Source organism: Ixodes scapularis, unplaced genomic scaffold (genome assembly GCF_016920785.2).
Source record: "Ixodes scapularis isolate PalLabHiFi unplaced genomic scaffold, ASM1692078v2 PGA_scaffold5__190_contigs__length_132052651, whole genome shotgun sequence".
Classification (NCBI taxonomy): Eukaryota; Metazoa; Arthropoda; class Arachnida; order Ixodida; family Ixodidae; genus Ixodes; species Ixodes scapularis.
The window spans coordinates 130,501,178-130,520,178 of record NW_024609880.1 but is presented as its reverse complement, the minus strand read 5'-3'; the positions used below and the strand labels follow the sequence as shown (position 1 = coordinate 130,520,178).

At 47.8% G+C, this 19,001-nt stretch overlaps 1 protein-coding gene across 1 annotated transcript; it reads right to left on the bottom strand.

Annotated features, from left to right (window-relative positions):
• Nucleotides 1–16,833: 16,833 nt before the first annotated feature.
• On the bottom strand, nucleotides 16,834–18,736 carry LOC115319461. The gene has a single exon (XM_040215701.1). It carries the CDS (start codon nucleotides 18,501–18,503, stop codon nucleotides 17,088–17,090), a length of 1,416 nt encoding a protein of 471 aa, XP_040071635.1. The 5' UTR covers nucleotides 18,504–18,736; the 3' UTR covers nucleotides 16,834–17,087.
• Nucleotides 18,737–19,001: the final 265 nt, after the last annotated feature.

The window sequence follows — 19,001 nt, the reverse complement described above, 5'->3', positions numbered from 1 at the left end:
GGTGGCAACCTAATTTTTAAAAAAAAGATCCAAAGACGCTTTAGCGAAAAAGTTTACACAAAACAGATATTGTTTTTTGTAATAGATCTGTATTACTATCACGTTTGAATTTAATAAAAATTCAGTGTTCATTTTTCCCATACTTTTACAATGGTGGGGACTGGGGAAAAAGCTGCATGGACAGCTTGACGGGTTTCCAGCACCACAAAAGTTTTAGCAGTAACAGCAATGCGATTACACACACAGGTCATACATATTGGAGCGAAAAAAAAGTTAAACAATATTAGCTAATGAGGAGAGCAGTGAATACAAAAGCAAACAAAATAGGAATTACCATACAAATGCAACTCTAGTGTAATTATATCACCAGGGGCTCCGGAAGTATATTTGATGTGTGGGGGCGACGTGTGGAGCCTCACGTCGCATCGTGCCGTTCACCTCTCTCACTCTCTCTCTCTCTCTACATATATATATATATATATATATATTGCGGCGAAGAACACGGCGACACTGGGGCAGTGGCGTGCCTGGCCATCACGTGACACGCTTCGCGCGCACGGCCTCCATAAAATCCTTTCTATCTCATTGAGTGAACGCGTCATTGTCATTTGCTGCCGGCCGCACATCTTCGTAACAATATCAACGACCGCGTCGCGTCGGATTAGCTTGTGGCGCCTCGTCGCCTATGACGTGCAGCTTGAACATGCAACAAACAGCCTCTCGGGAGAAGAGGGGGGGGGGGGGGGGGGGGGGGGGACCGTCGGAACAGCTTTGAGTGTGGGGGCATGCCCCCACTGGTTTAGAACCTATCGGTGCGACCGCCCCCACTGGCCCGCCTGCCAGACAGCAAGCTTGTCAAAGATACCTTTGCGTGCGTGCTTCATTTGTGTCTGTGTTTATACTGCCTGAAGTTAGTCTGCCTCAATTGGCGACTTGTCTCTCAGCTGTAGACGAGCAATGTAGCCAATACAGTACAACCGCTAGCCTGGGGTCTTTAACGTGCACCACGGTGTGGAAATACACGACCGCACGCCGGTACGACGCTCAGCCAGATCGAAACGGGCAGGGGCGGAGATTGATTGCGTCATTTGCTTAGGCTTATTGGTGTTGGGTTTTTCTATTTGTCACCCTATGCAACTAGGGCATAATAAACAACAATTATTTGTGTCTTTTTTTTTTTCTCTTTCACTCGGAGTAATCCTTGGGGTTCTCGTCACTTTATCGTGCCATCTTATTTGGGAGCGGAAGCGGACGTCCGGAGGAAGTATTCCTTCGGTGTGCGGGAGAGCAAAACATAAAACAGGAGTCGCATGTAACGCTCAAGCTACGAACAGTGCTCCTGGCAAGCTTAATGGACCCTTTCGAAACTTTGACCTCTGTTGCAAGCCGTGGGATCCCTGCACCACTACGGATACAAGCGTGAGCTCTTTGTGTTCGATTGCACGTCAGCCGCCACAGCACTCGTGCGGCGGTAGCTCAAGCCAAAGGTACAAACAAGCTTGCGCTCGCAGTACTTCTGATTATCGCTTAAATTTTCAGATTCCCACGTTCCGCAATGTCGGTTATTTCGCCATTGTGCAGTGGATCAGACGATGACCATGTAAGTCTAATATCGTCAAAGCAAATAAACTAACGTTGTGGACGTATGTGACATCTATATAAGTGATATACACTTGGCAGCAAAAAAAAAAAGAGACTATTGTTTTATTTTTTGCTGACAAGTTTTTTTTTTTTTTCAATCAAATAAATCCTAAAACTTTCCACAACGTAAGTTCTTATTTTGACAATATTAGGCTCAGGTGGACGTCGTACATAAAAAAAAAATTCTTCTCTCGTTTTTCTTTTTTTTTTTTTTTATTTATTTGACATCCTTCTCTCAAATTTTCGCGCGCTATCCCAACTGCTGGCTCTGCTGGTTCTCAGAGTTTCATTTTCCCGCGATGTCTAATTTATTTACACAAGCCAAAAAGCAAGATTTCCTCAAAAATGTTACTAAGCGCATGCACTGCAGGCGCAGAAGTAAATAATCAACATAAGATAGAACTGTTTGAAAGCAAAATAGATTTTTTGCTTTCAACAGACGCCAGCACGCGTTGCACGTGTAACTAGACTTCAGCAGACTCCTAGAGAAAGGTATGATAAAGGCTCTGAAGGCGAGAGTTCTGTTGGTTCTATTCTATGCTATGTTAGCGCGCGTAGTCAAACGCTTGCATACGCTACAAGCGTTGCTCGTATGCACCCTAAGATCGTGCGGGGTTGGACAGAGAAAGGGCATCGGTGGCCGAGTGGGCTAGCGCACACTAGTGCCACTGAATAATCTACGTTCCAGAGAAACGACACTTGGCCATATTGTGGCTGAAAATCATGGATGCCAGTTACCTGAAGCTTAATCTGAAATAACAAGAAACGCTTTTCCGTCCTCCGCAAATGTTTACACAGTTCGCGACAAAGCGAACATGCGCGTGCTGGGCTCTGACCTAACACATGTAGACTGTGATTCTCGCAAACAAGGAAATGTATGGAATAGAATGAACAGCATTCGTGTAGGCCAGATGGTTGGTTACTGTTCATGAAGGTCGTGTTAGAACAGGGTGTAAGATAGACAGGTGGGGAAACGAGAGCCAAATGAGCGATCGGATTGAGTCCCCCTCGGGTTTCTCTTTTTTTTTTTTTTTGTGGCGCCATCTATGTGGAGCACCGCGAACTCTCACTCTAGGTGGGCGACCGGCGGCGACCGGCTAAACTGACGGAGATGGTTTCTCGTGGATTTTCAATGGAGGACTGTCATGTTCTCGGTTTATTTTGCGCACTCTCCCATAAAGTTTCATGCAATTCCAATTCCGATTTTTTTTTCCTCTCGCCGCAGCGCCATCTGTCGCTAATCGGGAGTACCCGCAGGCAGACGAGTACACAATCCGGTCACGGCGCTGCGGTAGACTTCTATGGGCCGTTTCCTCACCTGTCCATCTTACACCCTGTGTTAGAATGACACTCAAAAGAACTCCGCAACCACCGAGCCAAACATCATGGTGCAGTGAAAGGCTTATGAAATACACAAATACACTGTTCATCTTCGAATAAAGAATATTTACTTGAAGATATAATAGTGCGTAAAGTACAAAAATGCACCATAAAATTTTTAATTAAAGATAAGTTATCAAAAGTTACAAAATAAAATGTTTGGACAGATATATATATATAAACGAACATATATATATGCAGATAAATGAACCGTACTTAATCCAGCGAATCAAAAGTTTGTACGAACCCGCCGAAAGCCAAAATAACGGTGGAGCCAGGAGCTTTCGGCGGGTTCGTACAAACTTTGATTCTTTGATTCATTGGATTAAGTACGGTTCATTTATCTGTACATGTTCGTTTATTTCCTCCTCGGAGACCACGTACGATGGTGTGTGCGTATATATATATATATATATATATATTGTTGGAGTAAAATGCAAAGCACTTAAACACCCATCCGCGAGTGCATGTGGGAAGAAAGTGGATATGTAGATTTTTTTTTAAGTTCTGGTTTTGCACAGCGTTTATGAGCTGTAAATTTGCGTGCCTCCCCTCAACGACATTAATATTTTCATGGTTTCAAAAAGCTTTTCAGCCCTATGTAATATTTCTCTTTTCTCCGCCATAGAAAAAAATTAAAATGTTTTTACCATTTCTTCTGCGAGAGAACATTTCACGCTAACCACTTGACAAACCAGGCACCCGCTCTTTCGTATGATTAATAATAATAATAATAACAATAATGTTTATTTCCACCATTAGATAATGATGGCGATCGGGAAAAAAAAAGCTGCGAGGTACAGCTTGACGGGTTCCTGACCCCCTACAGCAGCAGCAACAGTGTGAGGAAATAATGCAACAATCAAAAGAGAAACACAAATGTACAGAAATTGAGCTTTATCACAGTATTATGAGCGTAATACTTTACAGTATTCCAATATTTACATGTCGGGCATGACGGGCAAAAAAAAAAAATAAGCTCATAGTAATAAGAATTGAGCACGAAGTAAAGAGAGTAACTACACCAATCATCAGTGAAAAAGGATGACCTCACTTCACTCAACGATACCTTGTCCCAATTAATACCTTTAGCAAAATACAGATTAAATAATTTAGGAACAGCCTATTTCGGCGTTTGTGTGCCATAGTTTGTTCTCGGTGTGATCCCCTCCCAACATTCAGCTCCGTGGGTAGGGGAACTGTGAATGGGTTTCGAGATTTGTGCGAGATTTATAAAAAGAAGCTCGTATTTCTAAGTTGCTCCACTTTTAGGTTAGTGGCAAGCCTGTAGTCATATAATATGTGGACATTTATGACATTAAAGTTTTCAAATAAGCTGACTGCATGAAAGCCAAACGGGACATCCCCTCAAGCTCAACACCTGTTCCATAAACCTCACTAATACCAAACACGAATAGCGATATGTCGAAGACTCGAAAGTCATGTCTAAACTCAGACTTGAACTTTGTTTAGACATTTCACTTCTCGTCTTCAACAGATCGGCCACGTGAGTGAAACTCCGAGAGTGGCCCGAGCTAGGGTGCCTCAATGTCCTTCTGTTTAGGGTGATGCCACCCTTTGTAGTACCAGATGCCGACAGCACGCGCTCACGGGGAAAATATAAAGAAATCGACGAAAACAAAATGTCGCCATAGCACAGTCAGCGCCACAAGCGCGTGCAGGGACACACGCTTCTCAACAAAAAATAAAAATAAACGTGTGTGACAAAATGGCGAGATGCCACCACCCTAAGCAAAGCGCGCATGAAGGCACCCTAGCCCGAGCTAGACTCGAGGTCAAAAATAAATATAATGTTCATAAAAAGAAGAAAAAAAAAATCACTGACGCAATTGTGTACAACAAATGTGACTGCGCCAGATGTCGAATATAGAGCTACAATTTGTACTATTTGTTTTCGATATTTTAGGGGCCCTCTTTGGACGGATGTCGTAGTGGTCACAGCCGGCTTGAGTCTGCGTTTGCCGCTCTTGAGGCTGTTTCAACTTCCAGCTGCAGAACGATACTCAACTCGCAGCACGTGGCTATATTGTGTTCCGAGCGTAAGTGAGAATGTTTCACGTGACACTATTTCTCTCTCGCAAACAGCTCGCGCGAAAGCAACTTGACGTGGCTGGCCTCCATTGGTGCCAAAAAGTACTTTTTTCTTTTCCCCCACAAAAAGGAGGGTAGGAAAGAAGCTTTTCCCGGCACTGTTCCTACAATCTACCGCGGATCACAGACCGCTATCCATTGCAAAGGAACTTTCAACCTTGAAGCTGGGAAAAAATAATCTGGATCGCTGGCGCCCGGAAAGCCACTTCGCGGCCCAGACTTGTACACGTTACTGAAAAAAAGTAACCGATTACAATTACTTCACTGAAAAAAGTAACCAATTACAATAACAATTACAGCCTCAAGAAAGTAATGGAAAAAATACTCCGAAGTAATCGATTACCTCCCAGGTTACTTCCCATTCAACTTTTTTATTATGGTAGCATAATCCTTGGGGCTTCCGGCTCAGTTGTTCCGAAAAAAAAAAAAAAACTGAGCTTAAAGCTGAGTGAGTGACGCCGACATACCCAATCCCTCTTGTGAAAAACAAATAAATGAATAAAAAGAGTGCCGTTTCAATACATTACTCACAAGCACGGTGTAAGATAATACTCTTCAGGTGAGGACAGCGCGCTGCTCGCGCAGTGCAGATAAAGCTCGCTTTTCACTCTCTCTCTCACTGCGGTTTCAAGCGGCGCCGGCAGATGACTCGTCGACCCGTGGGCACGGCAAAGACGGCTCGTGCCGCCTCATGCTCCACACGCGCAGAGCTCCAGCAAGGTTGTCGCACGGGCAGGAAGACCACGCTGTACCGGGGTATCATGGCAACGAGATAATTTTTTTCGCTCTCACACAGTTTCGCCGTCTGGCCGCCGGCGACACTGTCAGCCGCGGAATGATGCAGCCTTTCGGATGCCCGTCGAACGAACACTATCTGATTCCTCGCGCCGCGCGTTCAGCCCCACCTAAAGAGTGTATCTTACACCGTGCTCACAAGAGACTGGTTAAGGTCATACCAGGACGTAGTTTCCGGTGTACTCCCTAAAAAAATTTACCCAGGAAACAAAGCATAGTGAAATGGCCTACTAAACCTCGAGGTCCTGTGCTTAGTGGCTTCGAAAAAGAAAAAAAAAAATATTTGACCTTTGCCCAGAGCTGAATGACTCCAGCGCATCTAGCCCCCACCCCCTTTTTTTTTTTTCAAAAAAAAATGTATATATATATGGGTGGTTTCATCTCAAATCGTGCAGGCAAAAAGGGTCGAATTTTTAATTTCGATGAAAAAAATATATGTTATGGCGCCGTTTCTAAAACCGCAGTCGACACAAACCGCAAGTTCGTCGGATTTTTTGTTCTCGACTTATGAATTTTTAAAGAGGCCGCGGCGAAAAGCAGTGTTTTTCACACCCGTCGTGGGTCGGATGTTTCGCTTGATCTCCCGCCATGGATTTTCAGTCCACATTATATTATCTTTTTTGAAGCACTCTTTGGACAGATTTAAAAGGCTATAATACCATGAAATAATTTTAGGCCTTTTGCTTTTGTTCTGTAAAAATGTCAAAAACGCCTCCTCGGTCAATTGTTGACGAACTTTGACAATTAATTACTGGAGATCTACTTGGGTTACACCGATATTTTTTATGTCCACGGAGAGCCCAAAACACGCTCTTTATATTTATTATAAAATGCCTTGGCTGTATAAAATATCCTTTGCGGTACGTTTACGTTAATATTATGCAAAAACCAAAAAGTACCATTTTTGAAATTGATTTTCTCAAAAAACCCATTTTTTATTTTTTTTATTTTTTGTTCAAAGGTAGATATGATAGTTTTCTACACGAAAATAAAGCCTAGAAAGTGTATATTTTGTTTGTATGTTCTACATTTAAGCATCAATATCGTACAAAGACGTGTTTTTACGGCTCGAAATGGACTTGCGAATTGCGCGTCTTCACAAGCTTGGAAATAGTTTTTTTCTTTTTTTTCAACGTTCCCACATAAAAATGAAATACAGTATTTCCACCCAGATATATTTATTGATTATTTAAATTTTATTATAGGCGGCAAGCTACATCGGAGGAGTTCCAAAAAGAGAAACCAACACTTATTAACAGACCAGCAGGTGTCGTAAATTTTAAACGTGTAGGAGTCGGCAGACGTTTTATTGATTCGGGGCCCTCATTGGCCTGCATGAACGTCCCGCCCTTTCGGAGCCAGCAGATGACCACGACCTTTCGCGCTCGTTGTGTTAGATGGAACGGCCCGTGAGAGTAAAGCGAGCAGCGCACCCTGTGTCACGAGGAGTGAAATGGTACGATTCTGTCGTTGATGCGGCGAACAGTGACAGCCACCCAGGAGGAGTCTGTAAGAGTATTGCACAAGGGAAAGCAAAGGAATCGTTGCCTGAAAGGATGAGGACACCAGGGCCTTACAATGTCGACGGTCAACAACTGTTCTGCCAGCCAAAACAACGCCGCGTGCGCGCTAAAACCGGCGGCGCGGGACAGAAATCCCGCAGAGGCACACACGAAGATGGGCCGGTTTCGTTAGGGATGTGGGGGAATTTGAAACCAGCCATCCGTGCATGCGTGAAACGATACCGCCTGTTTGCCCTAGCTTCGAGCGCCTTATCCTTACCTTAAAACGGCCGTGCTCTCTCTCTCTCTCCGGGGAGATCCGATAGCACCGAAGGGTTATCTATTAAACTTGAGGAAGAAAACGAAAAGGGAGTGTTTAAGTTTAAATATCCCCACCAACCCGCTCGTTCTGTCCTTATAAAGGGTTATCTCTTTTGGAAACAGCAAAGCCCGGAGACTGACATTAAAACGAGCGTGTTGGTAAATATACTTGTGTTTGTATTCTGCCCGGAGACTAGTTGGGTCGAAGTCAGCCTCCTTGTCAACTATAACCGTTTGTGAAGAGTGGGCTTCTCCCGAGATGAAACGTTTGCGCCGGCTGACGTGTTCTTTTGAAAAAGGGAAGGGGACAGAGAAAGTTTGAGTAACTGCAGAAACTACGAAAGCTCCTCTCCCGATATGAAGCTTGAAGCATAGTCTCGGTTACCTTCTCGCGCATCGCCTGCTCGAATCTATTCTTCACTTTCTTTCGTACAGCCACTGTTCCGCATAGCCGTCGTGGATGTGCTCAATAGAGGGAGGAACAGATTAGAGCATCTGGACGCCGTCATCCTGCCAGACTTCAATGTCGTGGGACCGACTCGTGCGTGTTTCTTCGCCCCGCTGAACTTTGTTTCTCGGGTGCGGTTTTTTCTGAAGGTTTTTTTTTTGTCAGTGTTTTCTTACTAACTGTTTGTTAGCACTGTTCGGTTGTTGGGTTTATTTCGTCATGGCGTAGCGGCCTGGCGGTGATGTAGAGAGCGTGTTCGCACGCATTTGGTTGCGTCTCGTTTAGGGAATGCCTGGGGGAGTTGGTTTTTGTTCTTGCCATGTGCGGCTGAGTTTTCCCGTCTTTATTAAATTATTGATTTTTTTGTTTGTTTTACCTTTACGTGCCGTCGACTTCTTTGTCTGACTCTCCACCAGGCGTGGACCTATCGCCTTGCCACCGCTCGAACCTAAATACTTTATTTGTTTTTGTTTTTTACGCAGTTTTCGTTAAGATCGGAGTTGGGCAATTTAATTCCTATTTATTTATTTTTATTTCCTACCCCTCTCCATGACACACTCTCTGTGTGTTTCGGACCGTTTCTGTGTCACCACTTTCGTGTATTACGGAAGTGAAAGGACATTCCCTGGTGACCTGTGTGATGTGCTGTGAACAAGCCCCAGTGTTTGGTTTCGTAAAGAATTGTATATAATATATCGACAATGTGGTGACTTTCTTTGTCTTAGTAATATGACAGCTAATAGCTAATCGTGCTAGTTTACTTTGAAAGGTTTATAAATCGAAACAATACAACGTCTGTGCCTTTTGGTTATTGAAAGTCTACTAGGCCTGCTGATTTGGTTAGATATGTATCTCATGGTTCCCGCTCTTATCAAAACATACATAAATATTCAATACCACAAAATCTGTTTATAATTGATTACAAAATGCAGAAGAAAATTCAAGAAAACTTTTTCACAATTCATAGAGACGCATGGGTCGCTATGTCTGACTTAGGTCTTGCAAAACAAAGACGTCTTTTTCCGATATTGAGGCCTAAATATAAAACATGCAAACAAAATATACACTTTCTAGGCTTGATTTTCGTGTAGACAACTATCATATCTACATTTGAACAAAAAATTAAAAAAATAAAAAATGGGTTTTTTGAGAAAATCAATTTCAAAAATGGTACTTTTTGGTTTTTGCATAATATTAACGTAAACGTACCGCAAAGGATATTTTATACAGCCAAGGAATTTTGTAATAAATATAAAGAACGTGTTTTGGGCTCTCCGTGGACATAAAAAATATCGGTGTAACCCAAGTAGATCTCCAGTAATTAATTGTCAAAGTTCGTCAACAATTGACCGAGGAGGCGTTTTTGACATTTTTACAGAAAAAAAGCAAAAGGCCTAAAATTATTTCATGGTATTGGAGCCTTTTAAATGTGTCCACAGAGTGCTTCAAAAAAGATAATATAATGTGGACTGAAAATCCATGGCGGGAGATCAAGCGAAACATCCGACCCACGACGGGTGTGAAAAACATTGCTTTTCGCCGCGGCCTCTTTAAAAATTCATAAGTCGAGAACGAAAAATCTGACGAACTTGCGGTTTGTGTCGACTGCGGTTTTAGAAACGGCGCCATAACATATATTTTTTTGATCAAAATTAAAAATTCGACCCTTTTTGCCTGCACGATTTGAGATGAAACCACCCATATATATATATATATATATATATATATATATATATATATATATATACGAGGGGGGACCCAAAAGAAACCGAACTAAATTTTTTTGCACTTATTTATTCCCATTTCAAGTACAAACGTTCAATCTCCTTCAAAGTACTGTCCACTTGCACTAATACACTTTCTAACCTTTTAATCCATGTGTCGAAACATTTTTTAAATTCATCTTTTGTGATGCTCGACAGCGCCTCCGTCGTTTTTTTCTTCACCTCAGCAACGTCAGCAAAACGCTTTCCTTTCATTTCTCTTTTCATTCTAGGAAACAAAAAAAAGTCGCACGGGGCAAGGTCGAATGAGTAGGGGGGTGAGGAACAGGGGTCATACCATTTTTGGTCAAGAATTGTCGTACAGACAAGGCAGTGTGAGCCGGGGCATTGTCATGATGGAAAAACCAGTCACCCGACTTCCACAAATCGGGCCGCTTCCGCCGCACACTGTTGCGCAATCTTTTCAAAACCTCCAAGTAGAAAGCCTGGCTAACTGTCTGACCCTGCGGAACAAACTCTGAATGGACGACTCCTTTCACACCGAGAAAACTAATCAGCATTGTTTTGATGTTTGATTTCACCTGACGAGCTTTCTTGGGGCGAGGCGAACCTGAAGTCTTCCACTGGCTTGATTGTTGCTTTGATTCAGGATCGTAACCATAGCACCGAGTTTCGTCACCTGTAATAACTTCTGAAAAAAAGTTTGGGTCACTTCGGAACTCTTCTTTCAAAGCACAGCATGCTTCCACGCGACCTTGCTTTTGTTCAGCAGTCAGCAGTCGTGGCACGAATTTGGCAGCCACCCTTTTCATTTCCAAATCTTCTGTCAGAATTCGCTGCAATGAACTCCAACTCACTCCCGACAGCTCCACAATTTTGTCAATGGTCCGTCGTCGATCTTCGTTGATGATTGCACGAATTTTTTCAACGTTTTCATGTGTTCGTGCCGTGGAAGGACGACCGGAACGAGGTTTGTCATCAATTGACATGTCGCCATTCTTGAAACGGGAAAACCACTCAAACACTTGAGTTTTCCCCATGGAATCGTCCTTGTACGCCGTTTTTAACAGTTCAATAGTTTCTGTTCCACTTTTTCCGAGCAAAAAACAAAATTTAACCGCCGCACGCTGTTCACAGAAATCAGACATTGCAAAAACGACGCCCACACGAAACACTTGTCACTATAAACCCAGCCGCAACTAGTCCTAACCTTCTTCGAGGACGGAATTAGGCCTAATGACTCAGCAATGTTCGCTCTATCAACTCCTGGCGGCAAAACGCGGTACTGCAAAAGCTCTGCTTAAAAAAGAATTAGTTCGGTTTCTTTTGGGTCCCCCCTCGTATATATATATATATATATATATATATTTGAGAAAAATTGTAATGGGTAATTTTGTAACCGATTACAACAAAAAAGTAATTCAATTACAAGGATCGTTACTCTTTAAAGGAAGTAATGGAAGCGTTACAAAAGGACAGTATAATGTAATCGATTACAAGTAATCCATTACTTGTAACGCGTTACGTACAAGTCTGTAATCGCGGCTACCTGGGTCGCTCGTCCGCCTGCCCGCCGGTGACGTACGCGGGTAGGGAGAAGTAGGGATTCTTCGTTGTCGCCAGCAGAGAGTCGCCTCCTGGAACCCTTGCGGCCGGTGTAACTTGAAAATTCAGTAACTTCACAGAATTTTTTATTATTTTTATAAAATACTTTGATTACCAGTTCAAAAAAAGGTTATTGCCGAGGTCTGTCAATTTCCTGCCAAATCGAAGAGAATGAAAAATCGGCGGAGTTTCCCTTTGACTAGAAATCGAGAATGATAGAAGGATTTATTGCGAACAAGCTGCCAACGCATTCAGAAAACACTGTTGAACCCCCCTCGACTTGCCTTGAAACAGTAAGCATGCACACTTACCGCATCCCGTATTTACTAGATAATCCACTAGACTCTGTCCCCATATCGCCTCTAGTGCCCTTCGAGATTGAACCTATCGAGATAGCAGAAGGTAAGAAGGGTCAGCACATCCATTGACGACACCGGCGACACTATCCTCAAATGATAAATGAAAAGAAGCCGCATTTATCACCCACAATGTGCGAAAAAACGAATGCGATATCACGTCGCGTACCTGAGGACTTGGGCGCGACGTGGTTAATTCTCATGGCCATCGTGGTTGGCGTCGATCAAGGATGCCACTGACGACTGCCACCAGTGATCCGTGAAGTAAGTGGGTAAGCAGGGTGGAAGTTTCTAAAACCATCCAACATTACGCGTACCAACTAGATACTGTCAAAGCGGGATTTCGCGTGACACCCGTAATGTTTGAAAATAATTAAGTCTTTCAAGCAGACGACACGATGAGTGCTGCCCTCTTCGCTCTCTGACTCTCTTGGCGCGGAACGGCGTCCAGGATTTCCCGAATTCCCTCTCCTCTCGGCAAGAGGGGAGAGAAGAAGCGTTTTTCCATTCTTTCAGCCGGCGGCGACGACAAGTGACGAGGACGAAATCTCTGCAAAGTGCTGCCCGTAAAGCTGTCGCTTTAAAAACCAAAACGACGTATACTAGCACGGCTTGCCGTTGATACTGGCGCATGCTGCAGCACAACCCACCCGAGGATTCTCTTTGTCAACTTCAAGTCCCACGATACACCACTACAATGGCGCAAACATCGAATGTGACGCACGTTTATTATGCGTACTATCAACACCAGACAACGGGACTAACGGGACGCTGTATTGGCTGGCGATGACCCGCTGCGGAGGCTAACGTTGCTTCAGGGAGGGACTTCCCTAACCGTTTTGGTTCATTGTTTCGTTATATTGGTATCCGCGCAGTATGAAATTTCCGGAAAACAGCGCGAAGAAAACCTGAGTTCTCTGAATTCGAGTAACAGCTATGGCACATTTTGATGCCGGGCAACAAATCTCGAATTTTTCGAATGGGCCCATATGATGAATATTTCAAAAGCTAATTGGGGAATCGTATACGACTAATTAGCTCATTATCAGTTTACGCCCCTAACCTGTGATCTGCCGCGGTCGATAACGTTATCCCTAAGGGATAACTTCTTTATTTAAAGTGTCCTTAAAAAGAATATATATATATATATATATATATATATATATATATATAACGGGCATGGTGGCGGGAGGCCGGAGGCGTGGGTATAAAACTGAGAAGAAAAAAACCCTTAGTGAAAACAGCAACAACGGACGATTTAATCTTCGACGTTTCGGCCGGAGTCCGGCCTTCGTCAGGAAGAACTTTTACAGGGGGGGGGGGGGGGGGGGTGTCGTGATGTGGGGAAGGCAGGGTTAGCTTTGCCAAAAGTGCAAGCGTTGTTCCGCCCTGGGATAGGAGGAGGGGAAAAGATGGGACTTAGGTGAGTAGGGGGGGAGGGGGGGGGGGAAGGCAAAATAAACCAGCAGCATTCATGTCTCAGTGAGCCAGTTAGCGAGTCCGGGCTGGGCTAGTGGCACTTAGCGGAAGAGCAGGAGGGCGTCATAGTTGCTCTGCTAGACCGGTCTCTCGTAGGAAACCCAGTAGGAGGGACTGTATGATCCGTCTTCTATGCCTGGGACCTTCAGGGAAAACTACGTCTGATGCTGTCATCGGTCGGATGTGTTGTGAGGATAGGGCGGAGAGAAACGTCCTTCGAGCTTCCTCGTGAAGAGGGCAGCCCCAGACTATGTGAACCTCGTCCTCTGTGACCGCACACCGCTGACAGAGCGGAGTGTCTCTGCGTCCAAACCGGTGGAGGAACTTCCCTGTGTATGCGCTCCCTGTTCTAAGTCGGAAGAGCAGCGTCGCGTCGGACCGTTTTAACCCCTGGGTCAGGCAAGGTGGCCGCTTTGAGCTGCTCCAGGGGGAAATATCCGAGAAGAAAGCCTGGATGGCTTGCTGGTAGCGCTTGGGATTAGGAGGCGCCCTTAGTGTAGGAGAGAGGTCGTGGGCACGTAAGGCTATGCGGTCCACAATCTCGTTTCCGCGGAGGCCCACATGGGATGGGACCCACTGGAGCGAGATGGAGTGTCCATGTTCTTCAAGCTGGCGGGCTACCCGTCTCACCTCGTTGGCAGTGGGGCATGGACCAGGTTTGCGTATGCGCTGAATTCCTTCACGTGAGTCCGTGAGGACAACGATTTGTTGTGGAGGCAGCGACTTCGTCGCAGTCAGGGCTTCTGCGATCGCCAGCAGCTCGGCGGTCGTGGACGACACCATGTGAGTAGTGCGGGCGCTCCAGTCTTTTTGTAAGTCCAGGATGTGGTAGGCTGCCGTGCTGCTTTGCCGAGACCTGTCCACCGAACCGTCCGTGTATATGTGTAGATGCCGAGGGTACCTTGCTGCTAGCTGTTCTTGTGCAGCTGCTTTGAGGACCAGAGGGGGCGTGTTGGCCTTCATGCGGACGCCGGGTAGGAGTTCGGCTAACTGCAGGCCTGCCTCCCAAGGGGGTGTCCTGCCGTGCGGGTTGATTATCTGGGGGGGTTCCCATCCAAGTGCGGCAAGGGTCTTGGTGGCGAGGCTGAGTTTGGATTGAGTTCGGGTCCTGAGCCTCTTGATCAGGGACTGGCCAGGATGAGTCTCCCCTAGACGAATGACTTGCAGCAAAAGGCGTTGGGAGGCTTGGAGGTGCAAAGGAAGCGACCGGGCCTCCTCATACACCCTCTCGTTTTTGGCGCTTCTGGGAACGCCTAGCGATGTTCGCAGGCCCGCGCGGTGTAGCCGTTCGAGTTTGTCGGCCTGACTGGGGAGGAGGTCCATGTATGGTAAGCTATACATGAGTCGGCTCACCACCAAAGAAGAATGAAGGGTCAGCATGGATCGGGGAGAGTTGCCCCAGTTCTGCCCTCCGACCCGGCGCACAGCGTTCCGGGAAGAGATGGTGGAAGCCGTGACGGCCTTTATCTGGTCTTGCCACTTGCAGCGGTTCTGAAGAGTAATGCCGAGGAAGCGGTGCTTTGATACAAGGTGCAGGGGCTGCGAGTCCAGTTGGAGCTTGACCTCCCGCAACCGGCGGTTCCTTCCTGGGAAGACCATGGCTGCTGCCTTGTGACCGGAAATTGAAAGACCTTGGTTCTCGAGGAAGGCCTGGATCTTGTTTATGGCGGATTGCATTATGGCTCTCAAGGTTGGGTGTCGGAAGCCAGAGACCCAGATGCATAAGTCGTCCGCGTACATAGAAATGCCAATCGGGATCCTTGAGTTGGGAAGAGCGGCTGGGAGGCCCGCAATGGCGATGTTAAAGAGTAGAGGCGACAGGACGCTGCCCTGGGGTAGACCGCGTTGCACCGGTCTTGACTGGCTGAGTGTGTTGCTCAGTTTGACTTGGATTGATCTGTCCGAAAGAAAACCCTCGAGGAAGCCCTGAACTCTTCCCGTGATACCCCAAGAGGTTAGTTGGGCCAGGACTGATGCCGGTTCCACATTGTCGAATGCAGCCTGAATATCGAAGAATGCCGCCACGGTAGACTTACGGCTAGCTGCTGCATGCTGCACTGCACTGACAATGTCCAGGATACTGTCTTGTGCGGAGAGACGGGACCTGAACCCAGTTATATTTGACGGGAGTAGGTTGTGTTCCTCCAGCCACCAGATCAAGCGGGCGTGTACCAGCCGCTCGAAGAGCTTGGCAACGCATGAGGTGAGGGACACCGGCCGGTAGGACGATAAGTCTCCTGCTGGTTTGCCACTCTTGAGTACAGGGACCACCCATGCCAGTCGCCAAACCGCTGGAGATTCTGATGAGGCCCAGATATCATTGAACGACGAAAGAAGTTCCTGTAAACGTGAATCTGGCAGGTTCTGTAACATTTGCGTCGTGACCCCGTCTGGTCCCGGTGCCCCTCGTCTCTTGGAGGCTCTCAGTGCGGATCTCAGTTCGGATTCCGTAAAAGGGGCATCCATGCAGAAAGGTGTTTTATCCGCATGGCAGCGCGGCTTTGGCTGGGAAACGGCCGCGGCATAGAGAGTAGCAAAGTCTTCGGCCAGGGCCGCTTGTAGCTTTCCCGTGCATAGGGCCAGAGAAGCGAATGGGAGGCTGTACATTCTTTTCCCGGACAGACTGTCCATAAGCCTCCAGATACGCCGGGCTGGTGTGGTTGCATCCACCGAAGAGCAGATCAAATCCCACTGCCGCTAGAAGCATTTTTTGGCATAGCGTCGTAGGGCAGCGTCAATCCTGTTAAAGAGGGTCTTAAAGGTCACGCCACCCTTACGTTGCAGAAGTCTCTGGGCCCTCCGTCTTGCTGCACACAGGTTTAGAAGGGTCAGGTCGGGTGCAGGGAAGGATGTAGGTACGGATGCCTTGATTGTGGCTTCTTTCGCCGCGTCGCTGATGGCCTCCAGGAGGGGTCGTGTAGAACGCCCTAGGTTGTCTCGGAACCGGTCCCAGTGAATAACGGAGATCTCGTGGACCCCAGGACGTTGTAGGCCTATGATGTCGATGAAGACTGGGAAGTGATCACTGCCCATGGTGTCGGCTGCAACCCGCCAAGACAGTGGGATCTCCGGTGAATGGGCTGTGACGTCGATGGCACTGAAAGTGCAGGGTGGCCGGAAAAATGTCGGGGAGCCGTCGTTGGCCACAACAAGGTTGTGTTCTCCAAACTGTTCTGCCAGCATCCTGCCCCTTGCATCTTCTCTGGTGTCACCCCATAGAGCATGATGAGCGTTCCAGTCCCCACAGATCACAACCGGATCGGTGATCCTGGTGCGCAGGGAATCCACCAAGCCGGAGACCTCCACAGCGCCCCCTCCTGGGCGGACATAAATTGAGATAATAGTGAGGCGCCGCCCGGCGATCTCAGCACGCACCGCAACGAGGTCCCGGTTAACAGTGCAGAGGTCAGAGACATCCACGACATGGTGAGGGATAGCTTTTTGGATATAAATTGCAGTGCTGCCGTTTGGAAAGCTTGGTATGGACGGGTTTTTATAAGCAAAATACCCAGGGATGCTGCGATTTCCTGGGAGACCAGCTTCGCAAAGAGCTAAAATGGGTATCTTCCATTGTTGAAGGTAGAGGGACAACTCTGCCAGTCTGGTCAGCAGACCTGCACAGTTCCACTGTAGAGCCACAGGGGTCTGTCGTCGCCCTCTAGCAGGGGACTGATGCACTGAGGGAGGCATCAGCGGGGCTAAGGGTACCGCTGTCAGTCGAGCTTCAGAGCAGCGCCCCTATGATGCCCTCGAGCGCTAGGACGGCTTCCAGGAACTTACGGAACGAGGATGTTGGCAGGATGTGGATTAGGTCACGCACGGCGCCAAAGATCATGGTTACAATGGACTTGAAGGGATGCGGCGAGAAGGGGGCGGCGGCTTCGGTGTGGCCTGAAGATGGCGGCACAGGTGCGCCTTGTCGAGAAGCTCGGGTGTCGCGGCCTTTGGATGGTTTCGAGCTTTTGACAGTTTCTGCCCAGGTCTGTTTTACCGTGGTGCTGTAGGCTGAGAGGCTGGTGCCGGGAGTGGCATCGGTTTCTTGGCAGGTAGGGGATGATACCGCCGGTGCATGAGTGTCAGTCGGGGAAGGACGCGCGTCTTGGGGTACATTCTTGTCTGAGGGGGTGCTACCCTGCTCACTGCGTGAATTCTTGTCTGACTTGGCTGACGAGGAGTTGCGGAGTGCTTCGCGAGCATCCCGGAACGTTGCGTTGTTTTCTGAGCGGTAACGCGAGATGGCGACCTCTCGACGTCGGGTTGGGCAGGACGAGGACGTGGCCTCATGGCTCTGACGACAGTTGATGCACTTTGGTTCGGGTGATTCGCACCCGCCGTCGTGTGAGGCGCCGCATCGTGCGCATGCCTGGGGACGATTGCAGACCGCGGATATATGGCCGTAACGGAGGCACCGCCGACACTGCAGGGCTTTTACCTTGAAAGGCAGGACCGGAGTTCGAACTAGTCCGTAGAGGAGGGAGTCGGGCCGCGTCTTCCCGAGGAAGACAATCTTCACGAGTTTAGACTTCTCCCCAAGTCGCCGCACGTCCCAGATCTTGACTGGAGCCCGTATCTGGTTCCGGATGTCAGCGTCAGAAAGGCCGAGTTCCACGTCCCTGATAAGCCCGATGCAGGTGTTCGGGGGACTGGGGAGGAATGCTCGGACAGGAGTGGTGCAGAGTACCTTGAGGTCCAGGAGTACTCCCTTGAGCTTGGGTGTCCGTGCTTCGACCGCGATTAAGTTCCTTGCCTTGTTGACGCGGACTTCTTTGACGGCACCTGGCGCAGCACATTCGACGTATTCTGTAAGCTTGGATGGACTGAGCGACGCAACCGAGTCGGAGTTGGTGGGGGCGAACAAGACGGTGAACCCCTCTTCAAGTAGCCTGTGGCTAGTAGTCCCGGACGTGCCCGAGCCGCCACTTTTCCGTCGGCGCTTTTTGCCTCGCGATTCGGTCCAGTCTTGGGACCCTTCAGAGTCGTCCATATCGGAGATGCCTTCCTTGAAGGTAGAGTCGTCCTCCGAAGATTCGGCTACCTCATGAGCTTGTCGGGGAGACGGACGAGTCCCCGACGGCACGTGCTCCGGCTCCAGGTGGTAGGTGGGCCTGTCAACTTGGGATGAAGGTTGGCCAGCAGACATTCCGTCGTCGGCAAGGGGCTGAGGTTGGCTCTGCACGAGCCCCCCGCGGCGCTTGCTTGCGGTAGACCGGGCCACCGGGCGATGTTCGGCGTCTCCCAGAAGGCCCCAGAAAAAAAGGCTGAAGTTCAACGCTCGTACTGGCGAGGTTTTCGGCGTTAGATGTGACAGCAGGAACAACACAGCGTGCTTCGAGACGACAGCGGACGCAGCTCAGCGGCAACCGTCCACTTCGGACGCCGAAGAAAGAATCTCAACTTTTACAGATGAACGCGGGTGGTATTTATACACTGCTACGGTCGAGTCCAAATTTCGGAGGGGTGACGGTTGAAGCTTTCGGGAGAGGGAAGCGGAGGGCAGTTCTTATCCGGGTGAAGAAGCTTGACGGTCGGTGCCAAGTTTCAAGGACGGCGGGATGACGGTTGTAGCTTCTTGAGAGGGGGCGCAGGGTGACTTTGTGTCCGGGCCGGGAGCGGTGACCTATATAGACGATAGCGTACA

Bases quoted from the DNA above. Each gene is read 5' to 3' on its own strand.
- LOC115319461 (XM_040215701.1), bottom strand. From the start codon at position 18,503: ATGTCTGCTGGCCAACCTTCATCCCAAGTTGACAGGCCCACCTACCAC.